Consider the following 18395-nt stretch of genomic DNA (forward strand, 5'->3'; position numbering starts at 1 on the left):
ACAATCTTTTTTTTTTTAATTTATTTTTCATTTATTTATTTTTGGCTGCATTGGGTCTTTGTTGCTGTGTGTGGGCTTTCTCTAGCTGCAGCGAGCGGGGGCCACTCTTCGTTGCAGTGTGCAGGCTTCTCATTGCGGTGGTTTCTCCTGTTGCAGGGCATGGGCTCTAGGCGCGCAGGCTTCAGTAGTTGTAGCTTGAGGGCTCTAGAGCGCAGGCTCAGTAGTTGTGGCGCATGGGCCTAGTCGCTCCGCGGCATGTGGGATCTTCCGGGACCAGGGCTCGAACCCGTGTCCCCCGCACTGGCAGGCAGATTCTTAACCACTGCGCCACCAGGGAAGCCCCGGAGGCTACAATCTTGAATAAGCAGAGCAACCAAAATCAGGACACTTGGCTTTGACTCCTAGTTTAGTCATAACTTGCTCTGCAACCTCGGGCAAATCTCTTTAACGTGTCTGGGTCCAGTTTCCTCAATGTGGAAATGAAGGGAATGAGTACAGTTTTTCAGACTGTGTTGAGGAACGCTTAATAAAAGGGAAGATGGAGAAGAGGTTGAGGTAGGAGCTCTGGACCTCATTCCTCTTTCCCCCAGAGGGGCACCACCTACATGTCTTTTGTGTGGTATCAATGTAAGATTTCAGTTTTACTGTTTTTTTTCTTTTAAGTTTGAAAATCACTTTTAAGCCTAAAACCTCCATGATTCTGGGAAATGTACTGATGTCTATAACTTACTTAGAATGAATCAAAAAATAAGGTGGATAGACAGTGGGATCGTTACACAGACAGATATGAGATAAAGCAAGTAATATAAAATATTAATAGTGGAATCTAGATGGTGGGTTTAGAGGTACTCGCTGTAAAATTCTTTCAACTTTTCCTGTATGTTTGAAGATTTTCATAATAAAACCTTGGGGGAAGGACACAACTCTATGAGTCTAAGTTATTTCAAATCCTTCACTTTACAAAGATCATAATAATAAAATAATGCTGGATCCTCATATGGATAAGAAGTCACACTAAATAATCAATAGGGGTGGAAATCAGGCTTATTCATATCTAAGAGTCTAAAACAAGATTCTCAAGTAATTTATGGCAGTCAGACCCCCAAGATGGAAGAGAGTAAATCCCGTTTTTTAAAAATGTCACAGAAAAACTGACAATCATTAAGCAACCTTCCTAGAAAATGCCATTAAGGTGTCCTTTGTGTGTTACTATTTTTTTTTTCTCACTTAAAATCAATTCTAAAATTCAAGGGTATTTCATTCCAGGCTTTTTTTTCCTACAAATATATAGATACATAACCCCATTTTATTTTCAACTGGGATCATAATGTTTATCCTGCTTACCTTTCTTATCATGGGCATTTTCTCCTTATTAAATATTCAAAAACAATTTAAAGGCAGCCTAGAATTTTAAGATGTAAATGTAGATGCATCTTTAAATAAAGATGAAATTAATATTTATATACATAAATCTGTTTCTTGCTATATATTGCAAACCTGCCTCCAGAAAAGTGGTAACTCGCTCACATTCTTACCAATATATATGAGCAGCCTATTTGAAAAGCCCCAGGTCAACAGTGGGAGGGAGGGAGGGAAAAAGAGGGAGAAAGAACAGACTGCCTATTTGAAAATAAACAATGATGTTACACTGTTTTAATTTTCATTTTGGCGAAATAGATTAGAATTCAAACAGATTTGGGATTGGACAGCTATGGGTTCAAACTCCAGCTCTGCCAAATAGCTACATGAAAGACCTAGTAAGATAATTTTTCTCACATCAAGGTGTTACAAATATCAAAGGAGATAACATAGGTCTAGTTTTTCTTAGCATAGTGCCTGGGGCAACCAATATGCTGACAATTACTTCTCTTTTCTTTTAAATGTGCTGACTTGCAGGATTTTAACAGAAGGCTACACTGTCCTCTTGGGCCAACATCCTTAACACATAAAATCAGTCGCTGCAAGAGCTGACTGAATTTCTTAAAGGAAGGAGGCCAGTGAAAGAACATTTTAATAGTGGTCATAGGGAATGGAGAGAGAATTTTGAGTTTAGAGTGCATGTGCCTGAGGAGCACTGAGAATATGTGTTTAAGTATCAGGCTGGTTTTTTTGACACTGGACCTCGAACAGAGTTCTTAATTCCCATTAAGAAGGTAAAGTCTAAATTCACCATATTTATGGATATTAGACTGTCTCAATGGTATCTGTAGTAAGGATTCCTGGGGAGCTCTCAAAGAAACAGGAAATCGTTGGTGGCAAGCAGAAGAGGCTTAAGACCAAAAGGTATGACCCAAATTAGGGGCGAGGGTGAGGGGTGAGGAGCAGTGGAGCCTTAAATCAAGATAAAACAGATTCCTGGATCTTGGGCATTTTCCTAAAGGGTACTTAGAGTTGGACTTTTGCCCAGAAGACAGCCAATGCCTGATCTTATGTTATTCAAGGAAGAGAAGCATATGTAGGGGCAAGTAACAGTCAAGTTTCCCTCTGAAGTGTTGTTATTCAAAGTGCAGGTCATGATCCATTACGGGTTGTGAAATCAATTTAGTGAGCATGACAAGCTTTTAAAAAAATTAAATCATATAGGAAAAAAGAAAATAGAGTGCATTACATTTAGTAGTGTTTTCTTTAAGTTTTTTTTTTTTTTATGTGGACCACTTTTAAAGTTTTTATTGAATTTGTTACAATATTGCTTCTGTTTTATGCTTTGGTTTTTTGGTTGTGAGGCATGTGGGATCTTAGCTCCCCGACCAGGGATCGAACCCACACCCCCTGCATTGGAAGGTGAAGTCTTAACCACTGGACCGCCAGGGAAGTCCCTGCAACAGTGTTTTAAACACTACATTATTCTGATTCATAGTAACCCCTTTAACATTTCATGGAAATTAAATTCAAGTTATTTCATTTTGGGGTTATTTACTTAAATTCTAAATTGAAACTTACATTTTAGTTCTGTTTCCCTTCTTGACATAACAACCCAGTATTATTTATTTCCTCAAAGAATTACACTTGGTCAATAATTACTTCAAGTTATATACTACATACTTCAGTGCTACACAAAATAAGAACCTTTAAAAACATTTATATTAACAAATTAGTCAATTACACATGTAACAATTCTACCAATTTGCTAACCTCAAATTTTATACTGCGTAACTAACAAAAAGGATAATCTGTATTTTACAAAAAAATATTTTAATACATTCATATAGCTTAATTTGTTAGATCTCTTAGAAAGAAACTGATAAATTATTAATATTTCTAACAAAACAGATTAAGCAGTCAGCTGCTCCTAAGTCTCTTCTGAAAAAATCACTTGCCCATAACCGCAGAACAAAATCTCTATTTTAAAAAAGTATTAGGAAAAAGGCTGCATTCAAAATAAAGAGGTTGTATAGGCTACCTACATCTGACCCAAGCGTGTATCAAGGTATGTTCGGGAAAAGCTCAGTTCTAAAATGACTAAGTCTAGTTTTTCTCTTTAATTTTATGAACACAAAAAAGCTAGCATGCAGTCTAAATTTTTAAGAAAAGAAATAGTTACAATCCAAAGGCTTTAAAATCTCTTCTCTACTCTCATATTTGTACAACAATTAATATTCGCATCTATTCCTCTAAAGCATCTGTAAAAGGCTAACAATAATATCGTTTTGTATGTGTTGTTGGTGTACTCCAGAGGACACGTGAGCTTCCCTGCCCATGCCCTCACGCCTCAAGAAGAGTGCAGGCAAAGACTTGGTCTGGCCTCTGCCTTCCGTGGGACGGGGACTGTGGGGAAGTTGCTTCCATCACAGAGGATAGCTGGGCAGGACTCTAGGCCATACGCAACAGCATGACCTAATTCGGACAACAGGAGTAGTACTTTAGCATATCGGTGCCCTAATTTTCTCCTAAAAGTATAATGCACGTGTGTGCATTAAAGCCTTATCCTATACTGTTCACTGTTGCAAATAGTACTGGAAGATTTTTTCTTCTTCTTCCAGTTTTATTGAGATATAATTGACATACAGCCCTGAATAAGTTTAAGTTATACAGCATAATGATCTGACTGACACACATCATGAAATGATGACCACAGTAAGTTTAGTGAACATCCATCATCTCGTGTAGATACAATAAGTGAAATAGGAAAAAAAAATTTTTTCCTGTGATGAGAACTCTTAGGAGCCACTTTGTTAACAACTTTCATAAAGAACATACAGCAGTGTTAATCATATTTAACATGTTGTACATCCCTAGTACTTATTTATCTTATAACTGGAAGTTTGTACCTTTTGACCACCTTCATCAAATCCTCTCCCCCATCCCTGCTTCTGGTAACCATAAATCTGACCTCTTTTTCTATGAGTCTGTTTATTTGTCTTCGAAACATAAATGACCAACAACACTGTGTTAGTTCCTAGCACACAACATACTGATTCAATATTTCTATACACTTCAGAATGATCACTACGATAAGTCTAGTTACCATTCTTTTTTTTTGTAAGTTATAGAGAGAAAAACAGCCAGAATCAGAAAAATTTTACTTTATTGCACTTTGCAAATTGAAAGCTTTGAAAATATGTATTTGAGTTTGGGGGCTTTGCACTGGCAATTAAGAAGGATAGTATTTTTTTCACTTAATGTTTTGACTTGTTAAATAAGTTATTTAATAATTCAAACAAAAACTGTATTCTCAACATCTTCAGAAAAATCTTCCTTATAGTTCTTGGTGGGTATAATATAACTAGTCAGAGTATCATTAAAGTACTGTCATGTACATATTAAGTTCTAAAGTTCAATTTTTATTTAAGCTTCTAGTACTTACTCAAGGAGGAACCATGTAGAACTGCACAGTTGGGACAGTGATATAGGTCAATGTCAACAGCATGATGTTCTTCTACTCCAACACAGCTAAGATAAAGAAAAATAAAGCCAATGTGTAAATAAGGTGAAGATTTTCACTTAACTATAACAGATTGGTTAGAATTTAGCTGAGAAATGTACAACCTCACCAATAAACTTTGTAAAGTACAGAAACACATGCAAGAATAAATTTAATTCTCTTCCTTACATACTTGCTGAATAATTGTGGGGTTGAATATGTGGGAAGTGATTCACTACTAGCAGCAGTAGAGACAGCAGAAGTAACATAATTATAAACCATAAAACCCTCAAACCATTATGTAAATACTACCTGTTATGGACTAAATGTTTGTGTCCCTCCAAAATTCACATGCTGAAGCTGTACACTCCTGTGTGACTGTATTTGTAGATAAGGCCTCTAAGAAGGAAGTAATTAAGGTTAAATGAGGTCATAAGGATTGGAGCCTTAATCCAATAGGATTAGTGTCCCTATATGAAGAGACACCACAGAGCTCACATACCCTCTCTCTCTCCTCTCTTCTCTCTTCCTCTCCTTCTCTCCTCCCTGAGCAGACTAAAACACCACTTAACTTTAAAATATGACTGTCATCAGCAGAGGTGATTAGTAAATTTGGGTAACATCACTGACATGGTGAGAGCACTGAGTCTTAACAGTTCTGCTTTAGGTCTCATATCCCTAATTAACCAGTTAAATTAGTTTGAGGCACTGTATCTGGAATACTCCATATCATGGAGTATACAGCAGCAGCACTTAAATAAAGTTTAAGGGGACCACCTAAGAACTGATAAAACTACATAGTGACATCTTGAAAACAGGAGTAGTTCACCAAAGAAAGACCACAGCAGCTTTGCTCACTTCCCAAATAACTTATTAGGGTAAAAATTTATACATGTTTGGACTCCCAAGAAGTTTCAGAACAAAAACACAACCACAACTAGGACTTGAAAAAGAACCAAAGCAGACCTAACACAGAATTTTGGGGCATCAGTTGACAGGTGTAACAGTGGAAGAGAAAATTAGTGAAATGGATGACAGGCATATCATTCAGAATGTAGCAGAGAGAATAAGATGGTGGGAAATACAAACAAGACTGTAAGAACCACAAAGGATAAAATGAAAAAATGTGTAACATACATTTAACCACAGCCTCAGAAGGTAAAGAGAGAATAGGAGTAGAAGCAATATTATGAGCTAACAGTTAAAAATTTGCAGAAATAATGAAAGACACTGATCTCCAGATTTAAGAAACCCAACATATCCCAAGCAGGATGAATAAAAAGTCTACATCTAATCACATCATAGTAAAACTGCAGAAAAACAAAGTCAGAAAATTTCAAAGCCATAAGAAGAAAAAAGCACAGATTACTTGCAAGGATGAGAGACTTCTCAAAGCAATAATGGAAACTGGAACACATTAGAATATCTTACATGTGCGTAAAGAAAATATCTGCTAATCTAAAATATTAACCAAGCGTTCAACATTCAGTTAAAATGTGTTTCGGGGGGGGGGGGTAAGTAATTGTACAACCAAAAACTGAGAGTTCACCTCCAGCCAATCCACAGTAAAGAAAATGCCAACAGATGTACTTCTGGCAGAAGGAAGATGATCACAGAGAGGTCTGGGATGCAAGAAAAAACGGAAAAGCTAAGAAAAGTAGAGTAATAAATATGTGGGTAAATTTATACAAACACTGACTACATAAAACAAATAATGTCATGTGAGGTTTAAATATATATACAAAGAGCTAAAACACATGACAATAGCAGCATTTGAGTCAGGAGAGGACAAATGGAGTTACAGGGTCCCAAGGCACTTATACGAGAAGGAAAGAGAAGGTAATGATTACTGTTAGACTTCAATAATAATGAGTTGAGGACCCCTATTATAATTTCTTGGGAGACAACTAAAAGAACAGAAACAGAGAGCATAACTCCCAAACTAGTTGGGGGCAGAGGGTGATTAAAAAGAGGAGGGGAGGAAAAAGAGAAAAAAAAACAAAAAGACTAAAATAAGGTATAAATTCAAATATATCAGTAATTATATTGTATGCAAATGGACTAAATGCTTAAGTTAAAAGACAGATTATATGGCTGGACTTAAACAATACAATTTGCTGGTTATAAGAGACATAAAACAAGGATACATTAAGACTGAAAGTAATAGGATGGGCAAATAAATACCACAAAAATAGTGATCAAAAGAAAGTACAGCTATATTAAGCAACACAGAATCTAAAGCAAAAAATATGAGATAAACATGTTCACTTTATAATGATAAAAATTTCAATTCACCAGGAGGACAAAACAGTAGTGGAGAGTTTGACAATTCTCTCAGTATCTGATAGAATAAACAGGCAAAACAAAAATCTATGAAATATACAAGATTTGAACTGCAGGATTAAAAAAATATGGCCTAATGAACATTTATAGAATCCTACACCCAACATCCATAGAACACACATTTCTTCTGAAGCACACATGGACCATTCATAACAAGTGATCATACACTGGGCCACAATCAAATTTGAAGGTCTGAAATCAGAAATTCTCTGGCCACAGTTCAAGATAGAAAGCAATGACAAAAAGTTAACTAGAAAATCTTCATGTGTTTAGAAATTAAGAAATAATATTCTAAATAACCTGAGTCAAAAGATAAATCATAATAAAGGCTAAAATTAATGAATTAATAAACATCTACCTCAAAAAAGTTACAGAAAGAATAGCAAAATAAACCTTAAAAATACAGACAGAAGGAAAACCAAAAGAACAGAACTGATGACACGGAAAACAAACATACAATAGAGCACTGAAGCCAAAAATTGATTCCTTGAAAAGACTTGTAAACCTCTAGCAAGTTCAAGAAAAATGAGATAAAACATAAGTAAACAATGGTAGGAATGAAAAGAGAGAGAAAACTATAGATTCTATACATGCTAAATGCAAAAGAGGGTATTTGAACAATTTTATGCTAAAAGATTAAAAAATATAGATAAGTCAGGCAAACCTGGGTCACAAAGAAAAAAAATATTTGAATAGTCCTAAAATTGTTACTTATATTAAAAATTATCCCCCCCTCCAAAAAAAAAAAAATCCCAGGCCCAGATGGCCTCACAAGCAAGTTCTAGCAAATATTAAAGGAATAAATAATTCCAATATTATATAAAATTTGCACCAGCAAGTAGGAAAAAAAGACTTACTTTCTAACTCATTTTATGATAGCATGACCTTGATACTAAAACTTGGAAAGGATGATACAAGAAAGGAAAATTATAAGTCACTCTCATTTACGAGCAAAGATGCAAATAGCAAGTTTGGTCTATCTCTGGAATGCAAGGTGGTTTTAACACTAAAAAATTTAATCTATGAAATTTGCTACATTAACAGATTAAAATAAAAAACCATATGACCATTTAAAAAGAAGTAGGACAAGTATTTGATAAAATTCAACATTTATTTATGATTAAAAAGCAAACAAAACCCCTTAGAAAATTAAGACTACAAGGATACTTCCAAAATCTGGTAAAGGGTACTTATAAAACTCCTATGCAAATAACATGAGAGCAGTCTCTTTGAGATAAGAGCAAGACAAGAATGCCTGATGCTACCACTTCTAATGAAACTTATCCTGGTGTAGTAAAATAAGAAAAAGAACTAAAAGGTATAGAGATTGGAAAAGAAAAAGCAAAGCTGCTACTGCAAATGCTGTGGTTACACATGTAGAAAATGAATCTGTGGATAAATTACAAAAATCAATAAAAAGAAAGGTGGCAAGATACAATACCAGCACATAAAAAGTAATTGTACATCCATATACCAACATTATAAAGCTAAAAAATGAAATAAAACACCATGCACAACTGCAGAAAAAATGTCAAGTATGCTGGAATTTAACAAAAACTATGCAAAGACCCCTTTAAGGAGAATTATAACACATTATTAAGAGACTTTAAAGAAGACCTAAATAAATGGAGATATACATCATGATCATGGATTTGAAGTCTAATATGTAAAGATATTAATTCTCCTCAAATTGATTTATAGATTCAATCTAATCCCAGTCAAAATCTGTAGAACTTGACAGGCTGATTGTAAAACTGATATGGAAACATAAAGAGCCAAGGATACACAAGGCATTCTTGGGGGGGGCGGGGGGAAAGAAAAAAGCAAACTCTCTACCAGCTATGAAGACATATTTTAAAGTTGTAGGAATGAAGGTAATACAAAACTGATGCAAGAGCCCCCAAACAGACCCAGGCATATGTGGACACTTATGCAGCAAGGACAGACTTTTCTGTAGGAGGTCCTGAGACACCATTTATATATCTGTATGGGGAAAAAATGAAATTAGACACCTATCTCACAACATAAAAATTTATTCCAAAATAGATTAGAAACACGCATGAAAACACACGTGAGAGGAAAACTACAAAGGTTGTATAACGTAAAATCAAAATATCTTTATGACTTTGTGGTAGGAAGTGTTGTCTTAATCAAAACATAAAATGTACTATCCATAAGGGGAAAAACTGGTAACTTTAATTATACTAAAATATATAGTTCATTAAACTATAAAGAATGAAAGGATAAGCCAGAGTGGGAGAAGACTTTACAATAGAGATAACCACCAAAGGAATTATACCCACAGTATAATAAACTCCTACAAATCAATAGGAAAGGGGAGGGGAGAAGAGGGGAGGGGAGGGAAGGGGAGGGGAGAAGAGGGGAGGGGAGAAGAGGGGAGGGGAGAAGAGGGGAGGGGAGCGGAGGGGAGGGGAGAGGAGGGGAGGGGAGCGGAGGGGAGGGGAGAGGAGGGGAGGGGAGGGAAAGGAAAGGAGGAAAGAAAGAAGGAAAGAAAGAACCCAGTAAAAAAAAAATGAACAAAAGATGTAACTAGGCACACAATAAAAGGAAATACAAGTGACTGATACACACATGAAAATATACGTAACCTCATAAATAACTGGAGGAATGCAAACTAAAACCACAATATGCTCACCATATTGACTAAAACTAAAAAGTCTACTGATACCAAATGTTGAAGATGATGTGGAGCAATGGAAACTCATATACCACTGGCTGGAGTAAATTTGGCACAGCCATTATGGAAAACAATTTTGCAAAAGAACTGAAGAATCCTATATTCTATGGCCAAGCGATTCCTCTTTTAGGTACATGTACCTTAGAGAAACTCATGCATGTGTGCACAAGGACACTATACAGGAAAGGTTACAGAATCATTATTTCTAATAGTCCATTAACAGTAAAATGTATAAACTACAGTATATTCTCACAATGGAATTCTGCATAATAAAAATGAAAGAACTATAGACCCATGCAATAACTGAATGAATTATATGAATGTCAATATTATGTTAAAAAAAAAGACAAGAATATATACAATGTATTCGATTTATTCATAAAGTTTAAAGCCAGGCAAAGCTGAAGTACAGTGTTTAGGGATTAAACTATAAAGAAAAGCAGAGATAGATCATAACAGTAGGATCACAGATTCCTCTAGGGAGTTGTGATCTGGAAAGGATTACGGGGAGGTGTCTGGATCCTGGGTGGTTGTTATTACAAGGGTATATGTTTTATAATCATTCATTAAGTTATATATTTATGTTTTAGACACTTTTCTGTGTTCTTTCACAATTAAAATACTTTTAAGGATAAAATTCTATCTACAATAATATAAAAAGATTAAGCAAACAAAAACCTTGAATTAATCTAACAACTGAAGCAAAATATCAAAAACAATGTATCTTAAAGATCTGTGGATACCCCAAAATAAACCTGTTCTCATTTGAGGACTCCAGTACAATTGCTTCCATAAAGTCTTTGGGAGTCTGAGTAGAGTCTGATGCCATCAAGACAAAAAAAAAAAAAAAAAAAAAGTCAAAACCAGTTGTCAAAAGTAACATATTTCCATTTGAATATTCAATCCGTGTAACTGAATCAAGTACTTGCAATTTACTTCTATAGAACGGAAATTTCTTTGGTTTTATCTGTCCAATTTAGATATACTTCATTTATTTCCACAGAAAGCAAAGGTGGATATGCTAACTGTTTAGAAAGTTTTTTAACTGAAAAACTATCAATTTCCAATCCAATAAAATAAACGTTAGGCAAAATTTTTTACTTATTTATGTACAACCTACTGGGTCCACGGTTTCTTATAAGACATCCAAAAGGGTTTCTGTAACCCAAAGAAAAGGTTAAGAATCATTGGATAGTGTATTCACACTTCCCAATTTCAAAACTTACTTACAAAGCTACAGTAATCAAGACACTATGGTACTGACATACAGATCAATGGAACAGAATTGAGAGTCCAGAAATAAACCCTTACCATTTACGATCAACTGATTTTCAACAAGGGGCGCCAAGATCATCCAATAGGGAACAGTCTTTTCAACAAACGGTACTGAGACAAATACATGCAAAAGAATGCAGTTGCACCCCCACCACACACCATATATAAAAATTAACTCAAATGGATCATATATGTAAATGTAAGACCTAAAATTATAAAACTCCTCAAATAAAGCATAGGAGTAAATCTTCATGGCCTTGAATCAGAAAATGGTTTCTTAGATCCAGCACCAAAAGCACGAGGGACAAAAGAAAAATAGATGAATTGGACGTCACCACTACAATCTGAAGGCTTCTGTTTTCTCAGCTTAGTTTAGTGCGAGATAATCAGCCGAGTCTGGAAAGTGGTAGAGCAGTGTGAGGAAAGGAAATACAAAATAGTTGACCTGAGGAATGAAGACCAAGAAACAATAACACTGCTAGGTAGCACTGAGACTCCACCTGAGCTCTGTGATAATGAATTCCAAGTGAAATCATCTCTGCACAGCTGTGTGATTGTTTTCGTTTTCTTAGCAATGTTCAACCATGTGGCACAGGCCCAGAGGAGGAGCTTGGGTCCATCGAGAGTTGGGGTTTTGCAGGCAAAGACTAGAAAGGGAGTTGAGGATATTTACCAGGGAGATAATATAATGATGAACCATGAAAGCGAAACTGGACAAAAGGGGCATGAATACAGAAAAAGGTAGTGAAAGATGGTGAGATGGTCTTAGGGGGTCTCAATATGTTCTCAGCACTGACTCAGTGGAAGGCCTTGAACAACCGATCTGTAAGAGGCAGAGATGATGCTCAAAGAGTGGGATGTTCAGAATTTAAAGTTTCTGAAGTAGTGTAGTCTATGACAGTGATAAGGTACAAGTGTAATAACAGCAGGTTGCTAAAATGGAGCAAAGAAAAGGGTCACTGGAGGTAAGTGAGAAGGTATCTCTACATTCAGTGAAACAATTCCAAACCACACTCCCCTGATTTTGGTGCTACTCCGACCAGAACAGAAACTCAAGACCACAGAAGCCAACTTGACACTTCTAGAAATTCGTGGTTTGTCTCGTCATACCTTGACTATGGCCACATTCCTTATGCTTAAAAAGTGATGGTTACGCCAAAAGAATTATTGAGAAAAAATTGTTGGATATATCCTGGAAAACCTAAACCAGCATACATCATGAACTAACGTATGAATATCTAAGATACATATATAAGGGTGATTCCCATAAAGTTTAGGGAAGAAAGAGAAGACAGGGACATTCCAATTAATTAAGGACACTTCAGCAAAACTTGGCTAATGATCCTCAAAGACCCACGGTTCCTCTCTCCAGCTTCTGCTCTTCACTTCCACACTCACCCTCTATACTCTCTTTTACTAAAATGTCAGTGATATCTTCAGGTTTTGACCATTTCTAATCAACTGGCAAAACATTTATAGCTTACATTTATCAAAATTTTTCAGAACTTAATGGTAAATTTGGTAAATTAATAAAAAAAGTACATCTGATAAATCAGTAAATCTTAAAAACAATCCTTTATATTAATCATTAATCCTTTATATTAAAATATAATTTTAAAAATCAAATTAAACATAAAAATTAAATGCCCCTAGACCAAGAAGGTTATTTCAGATCTTTGGACGGCACTAAAAGGAACTACTACATACATTTCAGTTTCTCTCTCAAAGGGAGGGATAACTTCTCCCATCCCTCAGCCCCCGTTGAAAGAATTCTAGAGTCACTGTAGCTTTAACAGATATGTTAAGAGCAAATGCGGTAGGACACATAAAATGCAGAACTCTGAAAGCAAACTTTCTAAGAATAACTTTCAAATCCCCTTTAGTCTCTCACTCCATTTAGTTCTTTTATAAAACTTTCCTTCATATACAAATCGCTCCATTTTTTCCTAATGGCAAAATGTTCAATGTTTATTAGACCATTGGGACTGTGTGTGTGTATATGTCGGGGGGGGGGCGTTTCCTATAGGGGTGACAATCTGACCTTTTCTGAATAGCTTCCATCTATAGAATAACAGCCTCCTTGCCATTTGGTGAGTGTGACAGTGACAACTTTAGCACTTTCTATTGTCTTAATCTTCTGAAATTGTTGCTTAGCTGGCTTCTTCTTTTTTTTTTTTTTGACACTTAATGAGAACAGAATTGAATTAATGACTAACCAGAATTCCCTGGGATCTGCCAAACATTCTCTTTTTTCCGCTTGGATAATGCTCCCATTTATATTCCCTCCTCTTGGTGTTAGAAGAGTAGGTGGCCAAATTCTTTAAGATCTTCCTGCCAGTGGACTTCATTAGATATTCCTCTTGCTTCAAATGTTCTCCCCATTCCACACCAAGGAACCTTACACTACCTAGGCTTCAAAGCTCAACACAAATTCCTCCTCCTTGGTGAAACATCACTGGATGACCCCATATAAAGTCCTGCAACATTTTATTCACACACAGTTCCACTCACTGATGTCTAATATTGAGCTATTTTACACACCGTATTCCCTGAGTTGAGCTCAAGACTTCTCTCAGGACCACTTATAGTGCCCTCTCAACATGATGATCCCAGTAAATTTCTGTTGATTATTAACTGTGCTGAAAACTTATTTTAAAATTGATCCGTTGTGGTAAAGTTATAAGCAGGCTTAAAAAAAAAAAAGTGTTCTGCTTGAATTTTTTAAGAATTTGGTATGGGAACTAAAGGCAACACAGTTGGCAAAAAAGGGAAAGATCTTTCAGTGTATGAATTAGTAGATTTCTCATCTTTCCTTAGACGGTAGTAGGATGTAGCAATGAAATTCATTCATTTAAAATTGTGCTTCAGTGCAAGTTTTCGCCTGTGTTTCAAAAGTTCATCTTTCTACCCAAAGGCGATTTTTATGACTTCTTCATAGAGGACTGAGTCATCCACTGTGCAACCCTCAAAGCCTCACACTAATACCATCAAAGAGGATGCGGAGTGGCCTTTGAGATGAATTAACACCAGGAATATAGAGGGTGGTTTATAACCTGCTCTTCATATTTCCTTTCATATCATAACTCTGGGGTCAGCTGAGGCCTTGGGACAACTATAAGTCAGGCAAGGATTGCCCAGTCTAGTTTCACGCCACCAGAAAAACAGGTGTCAACTGGCTCCAGTGGGATGCATAGATTTTGGACTTGGTTTGGGGACTTCCCTGGTGGTGCAGTCAGTGGTTAGGAATCCGCCTGCCAATGCAGGGGACACAGGTTCGAGCCCTGGTCCAGGAAGATCCCACATGCCACGGAGCAACTAAGCCCGTGTGCCACAACTATTGAGCCTGTGCTCTAGAGCCCGCAAACTACAACTACTGAGCCCGCGTGCCACAACTACTGAAGCCCACGTGCCTGGAGCCTGTGCTCCGCAACAAGAGAAGCCACCACAATGAGAAGTCCACGCACCGCAATGAAGAGTAGCCCCCGCTCGCTGCAACTACAGAAAGCCCGCGTGCAGCAACAAAGACCCAATGCAGCCAAAAATAGGTAAGTAAAATAAATAAATTAAAAAAAAAAAGAAAGACTTGGTTTGATTTCTAGCTCCAGTAGTTTTGACTTTGAGCAACTTCCTTAATTCCTCTGAGCAAGAGTTCTCCTAGGATTAAATAGGACAATGTATGTAAATTTGTAAAGCATATGGCTTAGCATATAATAAGAAATAGTACAGTAAGTATTATTAAGTAATGAATAGTAACCATTAATATTATTATGCTTCTATTAGGTACCAAGCATAGCTTATACAGCTCTGGGCTTATTACCTATGAGGTTGGAGCCCACGCAGGAAATTTGGCTTTATGACTAGGCTTAATATTTTTTTCTTCAGTGATGCCTCTTCAGAACTCAATTAGACACTCAAATGGCCATTCTTTAAGGGAAAAAGAAGAGAATTCCTTTTCAATTTTTAATTCCTTTTTGATGGTTGAGTTCTCTGGAGTCAGTCTACCTATGTTAAAATGCTGGGCTACTACCTATATGTGCCTTTGGGTAAATTTCTCTGTCTGTTTTTGGTCTCATCTGAAAGGATGGAGATAATGACAGTATCTCCCTCAAAGTTAAGAAAATTAATTAAGTTAGCAAACATAAAACGTTCAGAATTGAAACTGCAGAACAATTGTTTTGGTGGTCCAAAAATCTTACTTTGCTAACCGGTATTAGCTTAATAGGTTGATATTCCTGCTAAAAGTACTAGGATGCCAACAGGCATTTCCACTTTTAAATTGTATTTTATGCAGTGTTTTAACCCTAAGATACTCTATTATCAATTATCAGCTAAAGCAAAAATTTATAATTTGCACATATGAAATATTTTCACTGAAAATCAACCTGGTAGTTTTTTATTAAACCTGTGGTTTAATTAAAAAAAACCCAACTTCTGTTATTCTCTTGCTGACATATAAAACTCTTTTCAAAAAATTAAGTGCTTTTCTTTACAAGTTGAGTATGGCATTGAAGATTTTATTTTTTGACACATTAAAGCTATTTACTGGCATATAATATGCTTAACAATATTTAATAAGGATTTTGAATGAAGTGCACACTCTGAACCAAATTCCTTTGGTTCATAATAATCTCAGAAAATTAGATAGTTTTTCTACCTCTAATAGCCAGCTCATGCTTCCAACTGTCCTAGGGCTTCCTGAATTATTTCCAACCAGCTGACTCAGAACATCTATGTTAATAAGGGTGAGGGAGGACGACAATATAAAAAGGAATGAACAAAGAACATGAAAGGAAAATAAGAGGGACTGAAGAACCAAGAGGTAAGCTCACTGATACAAAATGTACCCCTTAAAAAGCTGAAAATCCTGTTGACATGCTTCTAATAAAATTTGTCCCAAGATGAATGTGTGAAACATATACATCAAATATAATTTACATGCTGAACATTATACTACTTGCCTCTAGAGCACAGAAAACATGCTTGTTCTCGTCACTGTCTATCTGACACCTGAGTACACAGGGTAGGCAACGTAAATGGTAAATGGATTAAAGTATCTTTACAAATAAGCATAAACAAACTATTATCTCAGGAAGGTAATAATTTCTACTAGGATGCTCTAAAGAAAGAAAAGCTGCTTTAAGTTTATGAAATATCCAAAAAGCTAAGTAGATTTGCTTTTCACCACCTTGTGGTCGTTCCACTAGCTCTTCAATCTCTCAAACTAATACTCTCTTACTCCTCTTTAGGAATCTACTTTCTGCCGGTGCGGCTATGCCTGAGGTATGCCAACAGTGACTAAGGAACGCTATAGTGCAAGTGGTGCCCAGCACATCTGCTGTTTCATGAAGACGGACTACACTTCTACTTATAAGCAGTGAAACAGCAAATAAATGCCAACCCAAAATGAATATTATGTGAGAATTTAATAAGAACTTTGTAAATCATCTTAGGGGAGAAAAATCTTGCCATGATGATAAAGGATAAACAGTAGCAATCACATAAACGTTTGCTTGGAAATGTTAAGTTAATAAAGGAAGGAATTAAAAACTGTGCCATCATTATGTACAATACTGCCTTCTTTTTTGGCTATGTTGGGTCTTCGTTGCTGCGCGCGAGCTTTCTCTAGTTGCGGTGAGCGGGGGCTACTCTTCATTGTGGTGCATGTCCTTTTCATTGTTGTGGCTTCTCCTGTGGAGCACGGGCTGTAGGCGTGTGGGCTCAGTAGTTGCAGCTCGTGGGCTCTAGAGCGCAGGCTCAGTAGTTGTGGCACACGGGCTTAGTTGCTCCGCGGCATGTGGGATCTTCCCGGACAAGGGCTCGAACCCGTCTCCCCTGTATTGGCAGGCGGATTCTTAACCACTGCACCACCAGGGAAGTCCCCACTCACAGAATATTTACTGACGGAAAGCAGAAATTCCAAGCACATTAGGGAGGCATTAGTTTGGGATACTATCCTGGCTGTAAATACCCTATTATACTCAAAATTAAATATGAATTTTGCAAATATAAAGGGGTAGAAAATGGACGTGAGGAGGAAAAAATAAATAACGGGTGACTTTTTCTTTCGAGATCTCAGTTTGAAACATCCATTTTTTTTTTTTTTTTTTTGCGGTACGCGGGCCTCTTACTGTTGTGGCCTCTCCCGTTGCGGGGCACAGGCTCCGGACGTGCAGGCTCAGCGGCCCAGCCGCTCCGCGGCATGTGGGATCTTCCCGGACCGGGGCACGAACCCGTGTCCCCTGCATCGGCAGGCGGACTCTCAACTACTGTGCCACCAGGGAAGCCCCTAAAATATCCATACTTTTTGTCAATGTAAAAGGATGCATTATTCCTGAATGTTCAAGTTTAGTCGCAGGTATATAATCCCATTGTGCAAAAAAGATCTCTGTTCATTACAGATTTATATATTATGCCCATTTATTCTGTTCTCCTTTCTTGTAGCTTCTAAGTGTCCTTATGTTAGCTTGATTTTCCAAGTAGCGTATCTACTAAAAGAATACATAGATTAAATAGATAAGTAGAAATAGATTTTTTAAAAGATAAACCAATAGCCATCATGTATTTTCATTTCAACCCAGCTGACCGTTTTAATTCCCACTGTGAGCATGGCAAGGAAAGCTATATTTTCCAGGGTCTAATGACACCTACAGAAGATTTAATATATGCATGGCTAAGAGATCACACCCTGGGATAAAAGACAACAGGAAGTCATAAACTTCTATATTGAGGACACTTAGTGATGAGTCAACTACAAAGGGCAGGAGTCAACTCAAGCCGATCTAGTTCCCTAATAACCCTTCTCCTCTTGTAAACAGTCTTCTGTGCCCAAACCTAAGGGGAGAGACTACATTCTGAGTGAAGCCAAGAGAAAGGATTCATCTTAGAGAACTTTCTGTTGGGACAAAAATTAAGGTTTCTAAGGGGGACTACTTAACACCCTTAGCAGGCTTCTTCATTCTCAATGAAGGATGAGTTAAGAGTAGAGGTCTGGATCATGGAAAGCCTGACATAATCCTTAACAAACATCCCTACATGAAGATTTCAAAGAACTTCAACAAAATTACAAATCAGAAGTACCCATCAAAAGCAGGGGCTTCCCTGGTGGCGTAGTGGTTGAGAGTCCGCCTGCTGATGCAGCGGACACGGGTTCGTGCCCCGGTCCGGGAAGATCCCATATGCCGCGGAGCGGCTGGGCCCGTGAGCCATGGCCGCTGAGCC

General features: G+C 37.0%; 1 protein-coding gene across 1 annotated transcript in view; it reads right to left on the bottom strand.

The window, feature by feature from the left end:
• KDM7A (lysine demethylase 7A) overlaps positions 1-18395 on the bottom strand; it is an 81042-nt gene that overhangs the window by 41046 nt on the left and 21601 nt on the right. The window contains exon 2 of the mRNA XM_067747186.1: positions 4805-4890. Within this exon, the coding sequence (XP_067603287.1) occupies positions 4805-4890 (86 nt within the window). The remainder of the gene's footprint in view (positions 1-4804; positions 4891-18395) is intronic.

This window comes from Pseudorca crassidens, chromosome 8 (genome assembly GCF_039906515.1).
Source record: "Pseudorca crassidens isolate mPseCra1 chromosome 8, mPseCra1.hap1, whole genome shotgun sequence".
NCBI lineage: Eukaryota > Metazoa > Chordata > Mammalia > Artiodactyla > Delphinidae > Pseudorca > Pseudorca crassidens.